Below are 20,104 nucleotides of genomic sequence, written 5' to 3'. Positions count from 1 at the left end.
TTGTGACATGAGACTCCTAACGGGGGGCCTAAGTAATCAATCATGATACAGGTGACTGTAAGGCCTGTGGGCTTCTTGTTCATTGATGTGAACAGGAGACTTCATGTCAAATGAATAAAATTTTCAACAGCGAGCAAAGAATGAACAGAAATTAAAAGCATGGAAATTGTGTGTGTGTGTGTGTGGGGGGGGGGGGGGGGGGGGTAATAATGATTAGATGTTCTGGTAATGAAAATAACAAACTTTTCTTTCCACATAACTTTATTACAATTATTAACACAGGATTCATGAAAGTGATTGCCTTAAAGCTGCTATAGGCATCTATGAAGTTGAAACACTTATAAATGTTAAGCACCATGGTAACATATTTTCATCTTTCAAAGAAAGTTAAGAAAACTTGCAAAATATTAAAAAAAAATTATATAGTAGTAGGTATCACAAAGATAATAAACACGTGGAACATGTGAAATACATGTATGCTACACAATCCAGGCTGACTCAATCACTATGGATCCAACATTAGAAGAGATTTTCATGTTACCCTCCTATTGTTTTGAATAAACATGTATTTTGTTGAATATCTCAAAAAAGATTGGGGAAAAAATCTTACAACTTACTTTTTCTTCTTTGTAAATATTACATTATGTCAAAATAATTCACAGAAATGTAAATTATACAAGTGACACAAGTGAGATTCTGTTGGATATCTATCTTATCTAGATCTTTCACATAAAGTTTGTCTTTAAAATACCCCCCCCCCCAAAATTTTAAAAATAGACTGACAGACAGATGACTAACCTGATTTTTAACTCTTGACCAGGGTTCTTCATAAGATTCTGGGGGCTGGGGAATTTCCCCGCCTATAATGACAAAAATCCCCCTATTATTTTGGCATTGCCCCCTCAACCCCCATTTGAGAAGGGACCCAAGACACCCTTCTATCTTTAGAATGTCCCCTTCTATTTTACCGTAATTCTGAAGGACTACCCTGCTTGACAAACACACAAATAATTCATTCAAGATATCCTTCTAAAACAAGGATTCTTTATAAAATATGTACAACAGAGAGGGTGAAAAATCACAATATACTTCGACAATGGTTTGCTAAATTAAATCAATATTGATAGAATAAATAGCACATAACATACATGTAAGATGAGGAAATGTATATATAGGGGATATAATAAACAATAGCTACTCAATAAACAAAAACAAAAAAATGACCTATTAAATTGATACATAAATAAAGTTTTTTTTTTTTTCCAATTGTAATCAAGGTATCGTACAAACATTCCTGAGACACCAATTGTAAAATTGAGCAGATGGAGACAATATTCAAATTCTCTATTGGTCCTAGCCTCTGGACATCCCCTTTGTGTAGAGTGACATGGTACCATTGTCATAACCATAAGTCCTGTACAGATTACCCTTCACAGCCACGTCCTCCAGAGCTCGTATCATCATGATTGACAGCTTGTGCTCCTCCTGTGTGACCTTTAACCTTGTAAACATGCTGGACAGAGCAGAAATGTAAGCATCAGTCAAGTTTGCTTCACGGTTGACCGAGGCTACAATACCAATCTTTCTTGATTCTGCAACTGCTGCTTGCTGAATTTCATTGGCTAGAGAGATAAAAGTTCCTGTATTAATAATTAAGTTCCTATACATCAGTTTATGTACATGTACAACTGTAACTGTAAAAGAAAGCAGTGTCAAAAGAACAAAACAACTCTGCAATATTTCTGCCTTAATCAATTATAGGACTCTTGTAGCATTACAATGAAAGGTACTGTATCTGCACCCATCATGCTATGCAGGTGACACAAAAAAGCTTACTTGAGCCCCTAGCACAGCTGAGCTTTTAAAAGTACAAGTGCTGAAAATTGTATGCTGTATTTAGCTACCCGGTATTATTATGTATACCTGTATTACGTAATTTCGTTGTTTCTCGCAATGTCTTTTTAGTTTCCACCATTTTCTCCTGAATAAACACCTCTCTATCAGCATTTTCCTATAGATTAAAAGGAGGAAATCTTGTAAACATTAGCTATCCAAATCCTAATACATGGTGTCTTTAACAGAAATAAAAACTTCTTGTTCAAGTGACTATACTCTGGATGTTATTGAAGAATGAAAATTATTAAAGATCAGTAGAGCTCATCTGGCACATTCTTTGTATTTAAGAAGAAAGCTACCTTAGAGATATGGAGAATGATTTATATGGATCACAAGTTAATCAAGCAATTGAAGTTTTTTCCTTGTATACTCAAGATCTATCATTGAAAAATATTTACACCTAATTGCACAATCATATGTTATTGTTTTGAATTTTTTACTTGTGCTTATTCAAGCACATTCAAAATTTACAGCAAACAGCTCATGATAGGCATAAACCATTTCTAGTATAATCATAAATTAACACTATCATTATCTCTTAAAAGTAATACATATTTATATTTATTTTAAAGATCTTATATTGGCAGTACATATGAATTCAGGGATAAGTGCACAAAGGAGAGCACAATAGGTGATATTTAATACAGTAAAACATGGTTTATGTAGTGAACACACTTACAGTCAATTCAAGCATTTTCAATCCCTGTGGTTTTAAAAAGTATTGTAATCTTAAAAGATATAACAAATTAACTTTATAATGAATCAAAATCGGTCATCCCTGGCATATCACTATATGCATGTTTTACTGTATAAATCTTGCTAAAATGAGTACATGATCTTTCTTTATACAGTGATAAACAAATCTGCCAGAAGTAGTTGGTTAAGTTTAATAAATTTACTAATCATATTGAACGCTATTTTACATTGACAAATTATCAAAAGAACCATCACTTTGCAATACTATGAACTATTGGAGCTGGAACATTTATCTGTGCTAAAATTACAATTAAAAAAGGAAAAAATGAACAAAACTTGCATACAATAAATAATTCCCTGCATTTTGAAATACTGATCTGCATGTTTGGAACAGAATCACTTACTTAAAACTGCCTCTGAAAATAACAGACATTTTAGTGGTATATTACTATAACTGAATTTAAAAAGGTCCTCACCTTAAGCAGAGTCCTGGTGAGGTACCTCTCTGTTATCACTGCAGGGATATCCACTTTACCAAAGTGGAAAAACTCTACATTGATGTGGAAAGCCTTGTTACAGGAACTTGAAGAAGGACAGAGGGAGCACAGAGTTATGTTCTCACAGGTGCTTGGACAACAATCAGGACAGCAATTTCCTGTAAAATACCAAAAAAAAAAAATTTATTGTTCATCTTAAGACTGCATAATATTTATTTAATAACCAGTTAAGGGTGATTTCTATTATTAATCTGATCTTCATTGAGAATTCACACATTCAAGACAGAAGGAGGTATGAAATAAAGTGTACTACAATTACTCTCATTGTTTTTCTTCAATTTTCCCAAATTTTAGAAGAATTGATGTTGCTACATATACCTTCCAGCCTTTCTTTCAATTTTCTATGAAAATATTTTTCCAGCACGGGTCGATGTAATCGGAACTGATCCACACTGAATGGAACAGCCAGGTTTTTCATTTCACTCTCTATCACACTTCGAATGACATCATCATAACCAACTCCAAATTCTCTGTGCAGTGCTCCAAGTTCCTTCTTTCTAAAATCAAGTTAGACTCAAATGTTGGATAAATGATCATTCATCCTTTAAACATGTATAAGGAATTTCTTGTTTCAATTCAAGGTTCATAAACCCTTTGCTCACTCATATAAAATGTTTCTTTAACTCTTATGATTTTCAAAAGGAAATGTATTTGTTAAGTGAAATACAAACAATTGTAGCATGGCTTGCGGGGCAAAATTGGACAAAAAAGACACTTCAACTTGACAAATTTATAAAGGAATAATATTCATTTATGTCATTAAGAGTTATCTCTCTTATCAGAGTATCGATGAACCTTAAAGACCAGTGAAGCATCAAAAGTATCATTACATTCTTACTTGATGAAATATTGCACATGGTAGGTAATGTCAATGGGCAGTTTGTCCAGTGTGAATACTCCATGAGTCTTGGACACAGTGTGGGCAGTTGCATCAAACTCCAGAAAGCCCACACTAGGCCCCAGGATGTAACAACCAAACTCATAAGTGGTGGATCTATCAACCATGCCAGTGATTTTGTTATATTTCAAGGCCATCTATAAAAAAGAAATAGCGTTCATTCTAACAAAACATCAATACTCTCTCATTTTCAGAACAATAAATGGATGGGAGAAGAGTGAGACAACCATTTAAAATGTTGGTTTTTTTTTTCTTTATTCAAGTGGACATATTATCTATACAATCTGATTAAAATCAGATCCTTTGATCCGCTCACAGGGATCTGAGGAAACTCCATTTAGGGTCATCTCCTGTTGACCTTTCTAATAAAAATATTCATTAAAATTTTGACCAATCAGAGAGATCATACTTAAGCGACATTCGGGAAATGAATGTAGAGTGAAAGTAGCTGAGGAGATCTTATCGTTCCGTACAAAACAAAGAGCTAAAAAAGAAAAAAAAACAAGACAAAAGCAAATACTAAATATACATGTATTTCTGTTCAGAAGAAACTGTTTTCATTCTTTTGACAGGCTAAGGAAACCAGGTCACAATTTTCCGTTCGTGAATCATTGGGGCTTTCACATTTGTAGCTGAATTCCGAGATACATGTACTTCAAAATTCTTGGAAGCAAATGTTTGATTTGATAATTGAAAGGTCACCAGGAGATGACCCTGAATGGGGTTTCTTCAGATCCTTGTGTAGCAATCTATGTGAGCGGATCAAAGGATCTGATTTTAATCAGATTGATTATCTATACACCAAAGGATTTATCGTGATTTATTCTTATCTCAAATGTAGCTTTGAAAATTATTTAGTTTCCAAAAATTGAATTAAAAATATTTAGAGTGGCTATAAATATTATATGATCATGTAATAGAAACATTTTCTTTAAATCACTAACTTGTTGATAACAGAAACTCTATAAAAATAAATTTTTACCTTATGATAATCTAAATAAACAAAGCTGGATGGGAAGACGCCTAAAAAGACAATGGCTGAGATGATCCCTGTCACCAGAATGACTGCGCAGCACAGCTGATTAAATGATATGTTCTCTATACGACGGTGAATAAACTTCTGTAGACGAGATTGCGACTCCTCCTCTCTATCGGAAAATACAGATCAATTAACAAACCTCAACAAAAACATTCTATCCTTAAAATGGTCTTTATAAACTCTTTTATATATAGTCAAACAGTATATTCTGATAGAGATACATGTGCTCTTTTAAAATGTTATTTTTTTTCAAAAAAGCAAACCAAACATGTTAATCAGATTTCAATGAATGTTCAGCATCAATGGACAAAAAAATCTCTTATCAAATGGATATATAATCATTGATTATTTTTGAAGTTTAATATCATCTTGAGGTAAAAATAAAACCATGGCAGATTATTAACTTGAATATATTTACTTTTGACAAATAAATCTCTATGTCTTAATATTGATATAACACTATATTCTAACCTGTCTTCGTTCCTCCCTTCCTCTATTCTAAACACACTGGCAGAGGAAACCTCAGGTCCAGGTGGTGGAGCTTCATCTATATGTAGATCAGATGTACCATTAAACATACAGATTGTGAATCTCATTTAAAAGTGACCTCCAAGATGGTGCAATGATTGCTATGAGAAGTAGAATTTAAATGAAAGGTTTGTTGATGTATAACTGACAGAATCACCAAAATAAACATCAAATTTGGGCTTACCAAAAAGAATACCCAAAGAATGCTAGAACCTTGAAATTCACCCCCAACCCCCTCCCCTGCAGAATCCTCTTGCACTGCAAACTGAAGAGTTTTGATTCTGTTATATTTTTATGCAGTTAGAGTAATCTGCCCTTAAATAACATAAATTGAAATCTACAGTGTACTACTCAATTTTCAATCAATTCAGGCATTCTCGACTTTCTAATAGACCAAGATTAAAAGATTGAACACTTTATTTGCAGGACTTTCCTCCACTCAAGTAAACAACAGAGATTTCTGCTTATCAATCATTGTCTTTTTATTAACATTTTTCCTGGGAGTAAATGCTAGGTACCCTATGTAGGTAAGGTTCATTGTACAATAAAATTTTCTCAATGTCCAAAAAACAATTTGCTTTAATGTATAGATTTGCTTTAATGTATAAAGGGTAAAGATGCTCTCTTTACAAATTTGTTCTAATTCATATATTGCATATACAGAAGCTATATTGACACTCATTTAATGTATATTGCCCTTCAGCTCTCTGAATATCAATTTACTATCAGCAGAAAAACAATTTAACTCTTTTGTTTTCTGACATTTTGTGCCATCTCATCTTGAAGTATTTCCATTTAAATAACAGGATCATGATTTTCCAAATTTAAGAAAAAAAATTAAAAATCAAATTGTAACCTCCCCCCCTCTCCCCCAAAAATGAAGCGTTTGCCAAGTCTAAAATTCATACACTAATGTAAATATTTGTGACAAAAATCGTTTTGTTATCAAACATGATTTATGATCATTTTCAAAGAAGAAAACTTTTTTGCACACAAATGAAATGTATTACATATGTATTACACTGCATCTAATTTACATATGGTATACAAGAAAATTTTTGCCCCTATTTTATTTTCGCCCCTTCACCCTTGTCGCAAGTGGGCAAATTTAAAATTGGGTGAATTAAAAGAAGACTGCATTATCTGTTATAAATAAAGATATGTGTTTGGCAAATTTAAAATGAGGCAAATTTGTTTGGAAGTGTGAGAGGGCAAAAATAACACCGGGGCAAAAATAACTCTGGATGCAGTATACAGTTTCATTGGCCCTCACCTAATGACAAAAACGAGGAGGAAAGAGAAGCTGGTGGAGTTTTCTGTGGTACAGGGCCAGCATAAGAAGCTGAAAGACAATGATCAAATGATAACAATTAATACGATCAATTACAATGTTTCATTATTAGTTATAATCACAATCATTTTGTACACACATAAAGTCAAGTGTGTGCAACAGGTACCCATCATGAGTGGCAATGTAATCTAAATTAGATTTTCTGATCCACTCAGTTAAGAATTTGAATTTTATATGAATTTTTACCAGAATCTTGATCCTCCCTAGGAACCGCATATAAATCTCTCCTGGCCCCTGGACTGCGTGGTCGATACTGGTCATATGGTGGTTGAAGGGGACCCTTAAATAGCAATTTCAATAGATTTTTTTGGGAAGAAGAATTCCAAGCATGTTTTAACTAAAAATAGCATTTACATTTAACACTGAAAATATATTAACTATCTTAAAGTAGTTGTAGATCAAAGCACAGACATAAAACACAAAATGTGATCTTATCATTACACACTTACACTAGTGTCAATTCTTTCACATTCATTTTGACATTTCTCTCTCTCTTATCTTACTTACATGCTCTGCTTCATCAAGTCCATCTCGTGATGAAATTCGATGATCATCCTCTGATGAGGAAATTCCATGATGATCATCCTCTGATGAGGAAATTCGATGATCATTGTTGCTTTGATCTCTGACATAAAACAGGGAATGTGATATATATACACACAACATGGTAAATTTTTTTTATTTCAAAGTTTGACTTTGCATTCTATGAACATGGTAAATTCTATGAAGTTAACACATTAGCTGAATTTCTAATGGTAGGATAAATCTAAGATTGTCATCAAACATCAATATGTTAATTCTTTTAACTTATCAACATATTATTAAATGCATGTATATTCATTAGTGTATCAATGACAATTTATTAAAACATGTATTCTTGAGGGTGCTAATGCCCATGATCCAACCTCCTCATACAAGAAATTATCATGATGTATTAGCTTAATGAATTGCTATTATCATGATTTTAAATATCCTGTACTAACTTAATGGACTGCTATCCACACAAAGGTTTGCAAAGGAATAAGTAAGATACTAGGCTAGGTGTCCCACATTATCACAGTGTTCGATGATACATCTACTTACCTCATTCTCATAGCCTCATCATAGGTTGGTAAATGCTCTAAAAAAATCACATTATTGATTATTACTATATCATACAAGAGAATAAATCTAGACACAGAAAAAATCCCTAGTTTTGATAATTCAAACATTAAAACAAAATAAAAAGTGTTGCCAAAGGTGTAGATGAAATCCTATACAATGCTGTGTTTCAGAATAAGAACATGAACATAATTTCAACTGTCCTAAGGGGATTAATACCCCCTGCAAGCATGCATTAATGAAAATCTAAATATGAGAACCTTATAGTATTGCAGGTACAAACAATTTGATGCAGTCTCGGAACTTCAAGTGTATACTATTTAGTATACATTTTGACATATTTTTTATCATAATGAACCTTTAAGTCAGGCATCTGCAATCTCTGCGTAACATTGCTTAACAAACCCCTACTCTTCCAGGCCCCAGTTCACAAAGTACTTATGACAAAGACCAAAAAAAATGTTTTTGTGAATTCTTCTAAGCAATAATCTGAAACATAGGTAATCAGAGATTACAGAGCTCACCTCAACGAATGTTGTCTTTAAGTAAGGCAAAGTCCCACACTAAACTAATAATCTAGGAGTGTGCATCCCTAGATGCAACATTTATGCAATTTTGGTCTGATAGGGCTTGCAGTTACTTGGGAATAGACTTATCTGAAAACTTAAAACTAGTCACTCATCCAGAAAATGTAAGTCAAATCCAGCATCCGAAGCAAGTTTTGAGATTGTTCGTCCCTTGATGCATCATCCATGCAAGTTTGGTTCAGATAGGCCTTATAGTTACTTGGAAATGAGATCTGCTCCAAAAACTTTAACCTGGTTACTCATCCGGAAAATGTAGGTCACATCAAGCATCCGAAGCAAGTCCAGTAGTGTGAATCCTTAGGTGTATCATCCATGCAAGTTTGGTCAATATAGGGTTTATAGTTACTTGGAAATGAGATCTGCTCCAAAAACTTTAACCTGGTTACTCATCCGGAAAATGTAGGTCAGATCCAGCATCCGAAGCAAGTCCAGTAGTGGGAATCCTTAGATGTATCATCCATGCAAGTTTGGTAAATATAGGGTTTATAGTTACTTGGAAATGAGATCTGCTCCAAAAACTTTAACCTGGTTACTCATCCGGAAAATGTGAGTCAAATCCAGCATCCGAAGCAAGTCAAGTAGTGTGCATCCTTAGATGTATCATCCATGCAAGTTTAGTCAATATAGGGCTTATAGTTATTTGGAAATGACATCTGCTCCAAAAACTTTAACCTGGTCACTCATCCCAAAAATTGAGGTCAGATCCAGCATCCGAAGCAAGTCCAGTAGTGTGAATCCTTAGATGTATCATCCATGCATGTTTAGTCAATATAGGGCTTATAGATACTTGGAAATAACATCTGCTCCAAAAACTTTAACCTGGTTACTCATCCGGAAAATATAGGTCAGATCCAGCATCCGAGGCAAGTCCAGTAGTGTGCATCCTTAGATGTATCATCCATGCAAGTTTGGTCAATATAGGGCTTATAGATACTTGGAAATGACATCTGCTCCAAAAACTTTAACCTAGTTACTCATCCATAAAATATAGGTCAGATTCAGCATCCAAAGCAAGTCCAGTAGTGTGCATCCTTAGATGTATCATCCATGCAAGTTTGGTCAACATAGGGCTTATAGTTACTTGGAAATGAGATCTGCTCCAAAAACTTTAACCTGGTTACTCATCCGGAAAATGTAGGTCAGATCCAGCATCCGAAGCAAGTCCAGTAGTGGGAATCCTTAGATGTATCATCCATGCAAGTTTGGTAAATATAGGGTTTATAGTTACTTGGAAATGAGATCTGCTCCAAAAACTTTAACCTGGTTACTCATCCGGAAAATGTAGGTCAGATCCAGCATCCGAAGCAAGTTCAGTAGTGTGCATCCTTAGATGTATCATCCATGCAAGTTTGGTCAGTATAGGGCTTATAGTTACTTGGAAATGAGACCTGCTCCAAAAACTTTAACCTGCTCCAAAAACTTTAACCTGCTCCAAAAACATTAACCTGGTCATTCTTTAGCTGAAATTGCAGCATCTGAAACCTTGACTGGTACAATAAAAAAAACTAGAAGCATCCTCCATGCATCTCTGACTAATGTAGGCCATAGAAGTACTTGAAAAGAAAACTGCTCCAAAAACCTTAACCTGGGACGCCGACGCCGAGGGTATTACATAAGCTCCCCCAACTTCGTTGAGGTGAGCTAAAAATGTACATGTATATGGTCTTTTTTTTGAGAATTTGAAATACATTTTTAGAGAGCAATTTTTATCTAAAATATTGGGTAGGCAAGATGTTCTGAATAACTAAAATTGGTCTTAGTTGTAAGTTCTTTTTGTAAAAGGGGCCCCTGAATCTTTTGTTCTTGATTAAGCCTTGGCATAAGATTAAGACACAACCTCTGGTCAAAAGCAACTAAACTGTACCCAGTATAAGTTTCTATTGTTCCTTATCTGGGCAAAACTTTACACTTTGAAGACATAACACTGATCTTGGCCAGTACCTTATCCCTGAAAAACTCATGGCCTGAACAAAAGGAGGGAGTGTCAGATGGACAAGGTGGTTCTTACTTACCCCACCCCCAAAAAAGAGGATGTGGAAAGAACAAGTATTCTGTACATTCAGTGACTTTTCATAAAAAAGTGATCATGATTAAGAAGAAAAATGTGTATAATCTGTGGACTTACCATCCTGTTCTGTGTTGTCATGGAGTGGATTGCTTTGGTTATTCTCTGCTAACCTCACTAATATAAATACATGTACACGTAAATAAATATTACAAAATGGAAACTGTACTCAGATTTATGAAGCATTTTTATGTTACATTGGCTGTGACATTACCAAGAAATGCCCATGCAGAAAATGAAAAGAAATGTTACAAAATGCATGAACTATATTGTATGTGTAGTGCATTTATCATCAATTACAATTCATACATACCACCAACTTCATGTAGTTCTGGAAAAAATTAAAATAGTTAAAATTAAATAATGTACTCTGGGAATGAGTAAGGTGGATCATAAAAACATAGATGGAATAAAATAATTTGTATAAAATTGTGTTCTTTTTCATACCTTGTGAATGAAATGATATCAATCAATATCTTGCTTATAAATTTGTACAATCTGTGTGTACAACACTATACATGTTCTAAATATATATGCCCTCCGACTTCTTCTCTTTAAACAGTTTGAAGGAGGTTAGCAAATCTCAGGAACCTTATTATTATATAGACTTATAAAAAAAATAACCCGATCTCGGTCTTACTGCCTGTTCATCGGAACAAACAATGGCCTTGCTAACTGCACTGTACAACAATTTGCCTTACCCAATCCTTGGCTTTCAACCTCTTTCTGCCTCTGGAGAGTCCTCCTTGCCGCTTCCCGCATTTTTTGCTGCTCGTCCTCTTCATCTGAAAATTAATATTTATCACACGTGAAATGTGGGGGATATGCATATTAATCTTTACCTTTCTATCATCTAATTTAAGTGCACTAAACCTGCCATAATGAAAATAAATAACAACAAAATTAATAATAATCGATGTATACCACGTACAATAAAATTTTATTTACTGGATCTTTAAAATATCTCTTTTGAAACATGATTTCAACACTGCAAGACAGACAAAAGCTCTTAATCACTTTATATGATTTTTCTCTATCTAAAAAAAATTGAAAAATTGTTTGGTTGCAAATAAAACACTTTATAGACCTAAAAATTTGCTGCTAATTAATGCATAATATGAATGTATAGTAATCTAAACCATTTCTGTTTGTTTCAAGACTACACATATACTTGTGTAGATAACAAGTAATATACAACAACCTGCGACTGTCTAGCTTTTTGTTATTGTTTTTTTTCTTTTAAAGGGATTGGATTTAAATACATCAAATTAAAAGTTTGCTGGTTCTTTATTTCTAATGCCCTATTCACATGGAGAGTTTAATTCAAATTAAATGTAAGTTACTGCAAATTAAATCTGAATCGCGTTCACACAGAGAATTTAATGCGAGTTTTTTTAATTTGAACTAATTTACTGCACATTAAATTACTTCGCATTAACTCCATGTGAACGCTAAGCCAAGCTAATTCAAATTAATTCTGATGTATACGTAATAGCAAAATTAAGCCACCTGCCACATGTCAATGTTCAGATATCAGTACATGTACTTACTCTATTTCTGAGTGAAAAATATAAAAAAATTAAGTTTATCACTAAACATCTGTACAGACACTATGATATTATGTCAAATGTAATCTGCTGTGCATAAAGTGACATAATTTGCAAATGAATTCATAATAGCCTTACTATATAGAAATACAATTTTAATTCGTTTTAGTTTACTTCGCATTGACTGTCGTGTGAATGCAATTTAATTTGCATTATTTTAATTCGCACTATTTTGCTTCAAATTAATTTACTGAGAATTAAACATTTAATGCACATTTGTGTGAACAGGGCATACAAGTAGTGTAAAACAACAAACTTACCTCTGCTCTGCCTTCCGTCACCGCTGTCTGACATGACTGTCTGAGGGGAAGTTCACCCACTTCCTTTTTTCTGAAGATCTGCCTACAACTTGCATTAGATGATTATACAAGTAGCCCCTGTATATAAGATGTTTCTATAACCTATATTTATCCACCCCCAGTTGCAATAATAATGTAGCCCTTTCCATTTGGTGAGGTGGGGGTGAGAACATCAAATTCAACAAAAATCGGAGAGGGGTATATCACTCCCATACATGTAACAACATATAATTTGTAATCTTTTTTTTTTTACCGTTCAGACTCAATTTCATATGCAGTAGCCCAATCATCATGATCATAACCTCCATATATTTATTTACTCAGGGTTCACAGTTTGTATTTCGAAATTGATGGATGAATTGTTGCAGATTATTTAATTCATTAGAATCATAATTCTTTACTGCATCGAAATGATTGTACTTCATACAGTGAGACATTTTAATTTTCTTACCTCCTCGATTTCACATCCTGTGTAGGATCTTCAGTGAGTTAAAATTTAAGGTGTGACAAGTCATAATGATAACATTTGTTTACAAGAAAATTGAAGTACAAACACCCAAAAGACTCAGATTCAGATTGTATACACTAAAAACTAAAACAGAACAGCTTCGTAATTCCCGAAAAAATCGCAAAATTTTATGAAGGAACCTATATAATATATAGTGAGTATATTGATTCCTGATTATATACTGCATTTACATATTAGGTAATAACATTGAGTGGGGGGTGGGTGGGCAAATGACCTTTCAATAACGCCGTTTATGTAGTGTAGAAATTCATTGAAAGGTATGAATTAGTCTGTAATTGAAAAAAGGGGGAGGGGGGAAATCCCCCAACCCCACCCTTCATACTTCATGACTAGATCTATCAGATAAACTTTACAATTTTAAGGATATATTCTGCTGAGATAAACTTGAATTAATCTTTCTCTTTTGGCAATTTTATTCGTTATTTGAAACAATTAAATTAGAAACCGAAAATTATGAGTTAGTGAGCATATTTTTAAGATCTAAAACATTTAAAATTTGGAAACCATTATATTTATTTTTAAAATGATATTGCTGTAACTTATTTAAGTAAGGTCAAATATTCATATTCTTTCATTACTGCTGGGCCATGTTTGCCCTAACCTTAGTAAATATTGAGCTTTTTGTAACATAAAAATTATATGCTAAATGTAAATAAAGATTGAAAGTAGCTGAAAATCTCAATCTTTCTTTAATGGCAACCAACACATCTAGCATTTAGTTTTATATATATTTTATATTTTGATAATGATAAACAGATTTTCATCAAAATCGGTGACCATGCGAGCCAAAAAGGTTAAAGTACACGTAGTTACTTAAAATGTCAGCGTTTTCTTATTTATGGTTGAGGGGCCTAGATATTCATGCACTTGTGTTGCCGTTTTGTTTACAATTTTGAATTTTCCTTTTGTTGCATCTTTATCCACAATGACGTCAATATTTAGTTTCCCAATGAGTTTTTTTAAATTTTGAAATTATGATTTTTTTCCCTAAATTTTTAACTAATGGAAATGGCGAACATGAGCCCAAATTATCAGGATCGGAAAAATATAGAAAACACATTCTAAGACGTGTAATATATATCTATATTTAAAATTTTTGTTTTTTATTAAATAATAAAAATGTAAGATGACCCGAGAGTGCATCTCTAAACCATTTCGTCTTTTAATGACCCAATGTACACTAATGCAAAATGTTTCTTGGACTTTGAGGAAATATAAAGGTGTAAATATTGAGTTTATCTTTTTCATTTTCAACAGACATTTACTCATCGGAAAAATGTTCAATCAGTAATGGACTGTAGATATTAATTTATTTAATCTTAAATCTAAAGAAAACTCACTTTAATGCATAAATACCACGGAATTATACCTGTTTAATGCACGACGTATAAAGGGTCGTGATAAAAACCCTATTGTAGTCCGATCCTCGGGATCTGAAAATCAGCTTTTAAGTAATTGAAAATGCTCACAAAAATGTCTCCGATTTCACATAGTAACGTGAATTTACCCATGGAATTTCTTCAAAGTTCATCATTATAGTCAATCATATTATATAGGGAAAATTATCAAATCTCAAACATATTTTCAGGAAATGCGAATAAAAACACCAGCATTTTCTAATTGAAAATTGATCAACAAATATAATTTACTATAGAAAAATATAGGTATCCAGGCATTTGGAGAAAATGGCATCTTTTTACAGCTTATACAGAAATAAAGTTCCTCTTTTTACTTCAATTTTCATATAATACATAGTGTAAAAAGCTTGTGCTATCATTGCTAGACATCACATATCATATCTAATCTCATATCATGCTAATAAGCAGTAGTATCTAATGCTAGACTAAAGGAAATTTGATTTCTCTAAAAATGAATTCATTTTTTTCCTTTAATGGGGTACAAATGTCAACTTTTTACAAGACCGTTTCTAAGACTTTAAAGAACCTCGAATCATATTAAGATGCATAAAATGAAAATTGTTGCACGAAAAGATCTCAATTCCAAGCCTCATTTTGAGACTTTTAAATAAAATAATAAATTTTTATGGTATTATTCTTCCTGGCTGAGGATCGGATATCCTTGAATACTATAGTCACTTTCCACAGCCGAGGGTCAAACCCAATCACAAATATACATCGACTTATTTCTTTCTTTCTCTCTCTCTCTCTCTCTCTCTCTTTTGGCTGCAATTTTTGTCAATTATGAAGAAAAAAGATCAAATTCATGTATCCACATTTGTAATTACTAGCTCATTATTTTGATCATTTCTTTCTTGCAATATATAGGGCACATCGTATCCTACAAATTCTTTGACTCCACTTCTTTTTCTCCATTTTCTTTTCTTTTTTGAAATATCTTGTGGGCATGCAGACCGACCAACATGATAAATGAAACATGACCATTTTATTCTTCCTTGGCGGGAGAAACGTTAAATTATAAATCAAGTAGCAAAATAAAATCATTGTAAAACGCTTCATGTGTCCACCAGGTTTTTCTGTATATGTATCAAGGAACGGCATCAACTGTGATCAACCTTGTTCGATCGCCAAAGTTAGGATAAGATTTTATCCCATACATATAATATACGAATCTATAGAACACTTAAAGAACAGAAGAAAGTAGTAATGCAACATTTTTTATTAATTATCCTCACTTTCCTATGATGGGCGCTTCAAACGCTCTATAAAAATAAAAAAAAATTATTTAAACCCTCAAAGAGTAAGAATATATATATATATATATATATATATATATATATATATATATATATATATATATATATATATATATATATATATATATATAAACCGTATAAATTAACTTCAGTGCAATAGGGGTGAATGTAAACTCACGATGATTCACAGATAAAGTGGTGAGGAATGGTGCAAGGAAGATCATTCCAGTGGTAATGGAAATCTCCCCTAAGCTCCATACAGTCCTCGCCATTAGCGTCATCAGGTTGTCCTGGATTCCAATCCGTGAATGTCAATGGTGCGTCAGATTTCACCCACTTAAATACCCCCTCTATTTCAATATCATTTCCACCCAACCAATAAGAAACTTCGTTTTGATCTGCCGATGAAGCTAATGAAATAAAGGAAATAAGATAATAATACATTTAAGAACTCGGATGAAATCGGTGTTCTTGTCTTGCTTACTGTGGTTGTGAATAACCCTCAGGCGGGACTCCAGGAAGTTGCTCTCTGCCTTTGTTTCAATCTCCGTCAACATGGAGTTCATACTCATACAATACGCCTAGAGTATGTGAATAAAGCTTAAATTATATGATTTGTACATTTATACTAATTAATATATCCATAAAGACGAACAGTGACCATTCTCAAATGTCCATTTAGATAATACATGTACAAAATATGAGCAGAGCTCTAAGAACAGATGTGGGATCAGGTGCCATGGAGAAGTAAGCATCTCCTGTCGACCGATCAATCCCATCGTGTGCTCCTTGTCATGATAGGGAAAATGGGAAAAAATCAGTAGAGAATTCAGTGTGAAAATGATAGCCGAACAATTTGTGCAATATGTCACGCAACATTCGACTTATCGACAGATTGAATTTGCATAAAAAGTCATTGAGAATTTGCGAAATATTGACTTTAAAGGAGATTGTTGATATCCTTGTATCATCAACTTTTTTGTCAAAAGCTTGCCTCTTTTTAGAGATTATTCGTACGTAGAACATGCTCTTGCGTATCGAATCAACTGGGAGACATAAACTCCATTGGTAATGGTATATTGCTACATAAATAAGGGAAGTTGACGATAGAAAAGTTGAAGTCATCATATTTCTCATAAAGTTTAGCTTCAGTTTGCCATCAGTATCATTTTCTGGTAAAACATACAGATATGAAACAGATGCCTCAGACTCTGTGGTGTCTTTTATTTCGAGTTCAGTGGATACATCGAATCAAGGCAGGAATGAAGCTGAATATTGTTAATTGATAAAACGTCGTCGATATATCTAAATGTCGAATTGAAGGCCATATCAATGTAGATTTTTTTTTAACTCTGCTTCGTTCAAATAGAAAAAGAGGTCTGCTAATAACGGGCACAATTGCCACCCATAGTAATCCCAACAGATTGAAGTAAGACCTGGTGTCTGAAAACTAAAATCTAATATCATCTGTTTAAAGAAAAAAATACGGTTAAAATTTGATATGAATTCCAATGATAAGTTCTGATGATTATATTGAATTTGAAGTATTAATATTTATCATTTGAGGTTATAATTATATCTTATGTTCAAAAAGTAGAATTAAGAATTGAACAAGTCTATATTGTTTTGTATGTTTGCTCAAATGTTGTTAGCTTTTAAAATGCACGTACTAGTTAAATCAAAGGAGTGAAACAATAGAATGAGTGTTTTGTCTGAAATTTCTAGCTGGGAAACGTAATTTCGGTGTTTACATATACCTCAGCTTCCGGCCACGTGGCCTTCTGGGTCCCAAAGTAATAACAACTTTCTTGGAAAAATTCCCATCCTCCCCGACAAGTTCCAATCTGTGTATAGCCTTAAACATCGAAATAATTATTAGTATTAATATGTAAATTGTTTATTCATAAAAATGGAACAAATAATCGCGAATTTGAAACATTGTAAATTGGAAAGCAATTTCAAAATATTCTTTAATTCAGATATGCATTTTCTTATTTAGTCTTTTACAAATAAATTAACATAATAAATTATAAAACAAGATGTGTTTGTGAAACACTATGCCCCCGATGCTAACACAATTCTGGAGTGGGAAGTAGTCTACAGTGCAATAGTTATGGCCAATGTTATTCAAATGTAGGTCAAAGGTCACAGTTGAGGTCACATGATCAAAAATTTCTGTACCAATGGAAAGGTCTTGTCATAATGAACACTCATGTCAAATATTAAAGCCTTACCCTTGACAGCGCAATAGTTATGGGCTAGATTAAAGTTGACAACGGACAGACAGACAAACAGACAGACAGGACAAAAACAATATACCCCCGGGATCTTTCGATCCCGGGGTATAAACAAGATACACTATTCAATAAAGGTATTTCTTTACCCTTTCCGTCGCCCATACAATTTTACGAGGCTTAATTCTTATATCAAAACTTCCACACTAACGCACTGAGTACAAACCTTTCTCAATGAACAACAAAACAAGAAGTAGGCAATGTCGAAACATCATGAGGATGAGTTAGAACAATAGTATTTCTTAATGTTTTGTTCTGTACTTAAACATGCGTATACAGAGAAACTTGTATGTGTTATCAGTAAATATAGAGATAATAGAAGTAGAATACTTAAAACGGTCATACTTTGGAGAGAAATGTGTCCTACATATATATTCTTCAAGAAAAAATTGCATTTAATGTCATAACACATACACACACACGCACACACCCTCCCTCACGGACACACACACACACATAGAGAGAAAGAGAGAGAGAGAGAGAGAAATGCACACACATAAATTTACACACACGCGCACTAGGTAGGAAAAAAAATAAATCTTGACATACATTTAACTAAAATCCTTTTTTTTTTTTACTTTACTCTTGGCAGTTCTACTGGAGACGCTCATTAAAAGAAAGTAAATTTAATTTTATATCAGCCTGTAGAAACGGGAGGGTGCTTACCCTTCCCCCATTAATTAAGTATATATTTACATTGGGAATTGAAGCTATGAAGCTGTGTTGGGGATTAAAAGCATGACTTTGTCTCGCTTGTTAATGCCTTAGAGGAGAGATTTGTGCCCTCAAATCAAAATACCTGTATACGACAACGATTAGACAACAAGCGATAGAAACTTTTCCAGAACTAGGACAGTCCATTAAAAAACTCACAAACTTGGCATATCATACTGCACCAAGGGATGTACAAGAAACACTGGCAAAAGAACAGTTTATCGATGATTGTAAAATTCTAGAAACTTAATCTTTAGGGGATTTTAGTATTCCAAAATTAAAAGAAGGTCATCCCTGGTGATATCGTTTTATAATTAGCTCACCTGAGCTGAAAGCTTTAGTAAGCTTTTCTGATCACCTCTTGTCCATCTGTAAACTTTTCACATTTTCAACTTCTTCTCAAGAACCACTTGGCCAATTTTAACCAAAGTTGGTACAAAGCATCTCTGGGTAATGGGGATTCTAAATTGTTGAATGAAAGTCTCCTTCCAAGGGGGAGATAATCAAGAAAAGGCAAAAATTGGTCGGGGTCATTAAAAAAATCTTCTTTTCAAGAACCACTGGGCCAGAAAAATGGAAACTTATGTGGAGGCTTTCTGAGGTAGTGTATATTCTGAATTGTTCAAATCATGGCCCCGGGGGTAGGGTGAGGCCACAATAGGGAATCAAAGTTTTATATTGAAAAATTTAGGAAAACATCTTTAAAAAATCTTCATCTCAAGAACCACTGGACTAGAAAATCTGAAACTAATGTGGAAGCTTCCATGGAATACATGTATATAAGGGAAAAAAATCTGATGCAGAACAGTAGGGCCAAAGTGACTTACGTGAGCATTGTGGCTCCTGCTGGACCTCTAGTTTTCTACAGTCGTCTATAAATATGAGAACTTGGACTATAATTTAAAACATATGTGACAATCTGATGGAGATTTATTTCATACAAACTTTTGACGGGAAGCTGTAAGAACCGAGAAATCAAGAATTCTACTCTGATTCTGTGTACAGCGATACTCCGATAATGCTTCTTATATGTATATAGATCTATGGTAAGTTTATGCTTTTAGTGAAATGTGAGAAAGCATTGTTCAAAGTGAGTACATTTTACTTTTCTGCACGGTCAACGACTTAACTACTTGGCAACGCTACCCATGGATGGGGGGGGGGGGGGGGCTAACATCCGTCATCGCAGTAGCCAGTACATTTATTGATTAATAGTGACATTTCATTGAGGTATAATAAATCTTTTTTTTTGTTTTTAATTTATGCTCA

General features: G+C 33.5%; 2 protein-coding genes across 4 annotated transcripts; both read right to left on the bottom strand.

Moving 5' to 3' along the window:
• Positions 1-243: 243 nt before the first annotated feature.
• On the bottom strand, positions 244-13,149 carry LOC133185862 (uncharacterized). Of its 3 annotated transcripts, none has more exons than XM_061321155.1 (16): positions 13,076-13,149; positions 12,586-12,667; positions 11,420-11,503; positions 11,032-11,049; positions 10,779-10,835; positions 8,049-8,085; positions 7,473-7,590; positions 7,152-7,245; positions 6,888-6,956; positions 5,558-5,633; positions 5,030-5,195; positions 3,988-4,184; positions 3,468-3,646; positions 3,069-3,247; positions 1,924-2,011; positions 244-1,622 (listed from the first exon to the last, which is right to left on the bottom strand). In XM_061321155.1, exons 2-16 carry the CDS (start codon positions 12,617-12,619, stop codon positions 1,354-1,356), a joined length of 1,665 nt encoding a protein of 554 aa, XP_061177139.1. In that variant the 5' UTR covers positions 12,620-12,667; positions 13,076-13,149; the 3' UTR covers positions 244-1,353. The 3 variants fall into 3 exon arrangements, with proteins under 3 accessions (XP_061177139.1, XP_061177147.1, XP_061177155.1); XM_061321163.1 differs by having other exon boundaries at positions 12,586-12,673; positions 13,076-13,111; XM_061321171.1 differs by having other exon boundaries at positions 12,586-12,663; positions 13,076-13,093.
• Positions 13,150-15,789: 2,640 nt separating this feature from the next.
• Positions 15,790-20,056, bottom strand: LOC133195084 (perlucin-like). Its single transcript, XM_061330964.1, has 6 exons — positions 20,011-20,056; positions 19,663-19,728; positions 17,585-17,682; positions 16,312-16,408; positions 16,006-16,237; positions 15,790-15,833 (listed from the first exon to the last, which is right to left on the bottom strand). The coding sequence occupies exons 1-6, from the start codon at positions 20,054-20,056 to the stop codon at positions 15,803-15,805; spliced, it is 570 nt and encodes a 189-aa protein (XP_061186948.1). The 3' UTR covers positions 15,790-15,802.
• Positions 20,057-20,104: the final 48 nt, after the last annotated feature.

This window comes from Saccostrea echinata, unplaced genomic scaffold, assembly GCF_033153115.1.
Source record: "Saccostrea echinata isolate AGI-Se365-2 ecotype Australia unplaced genomic scaffold, CSIRO_AGI_Sech_v1 ptg000001l, whole genome shotgun sequence".
Lineage (NCBI taxonomy): Eukaryota > Metazoa > Mollusca > Bivalvia > Ostreida > Ostreidae > Saccostrea > Saccostrea echinata.
This window is presented reverse-complemented; position numbering and strand designations above follow the sequence as displayed.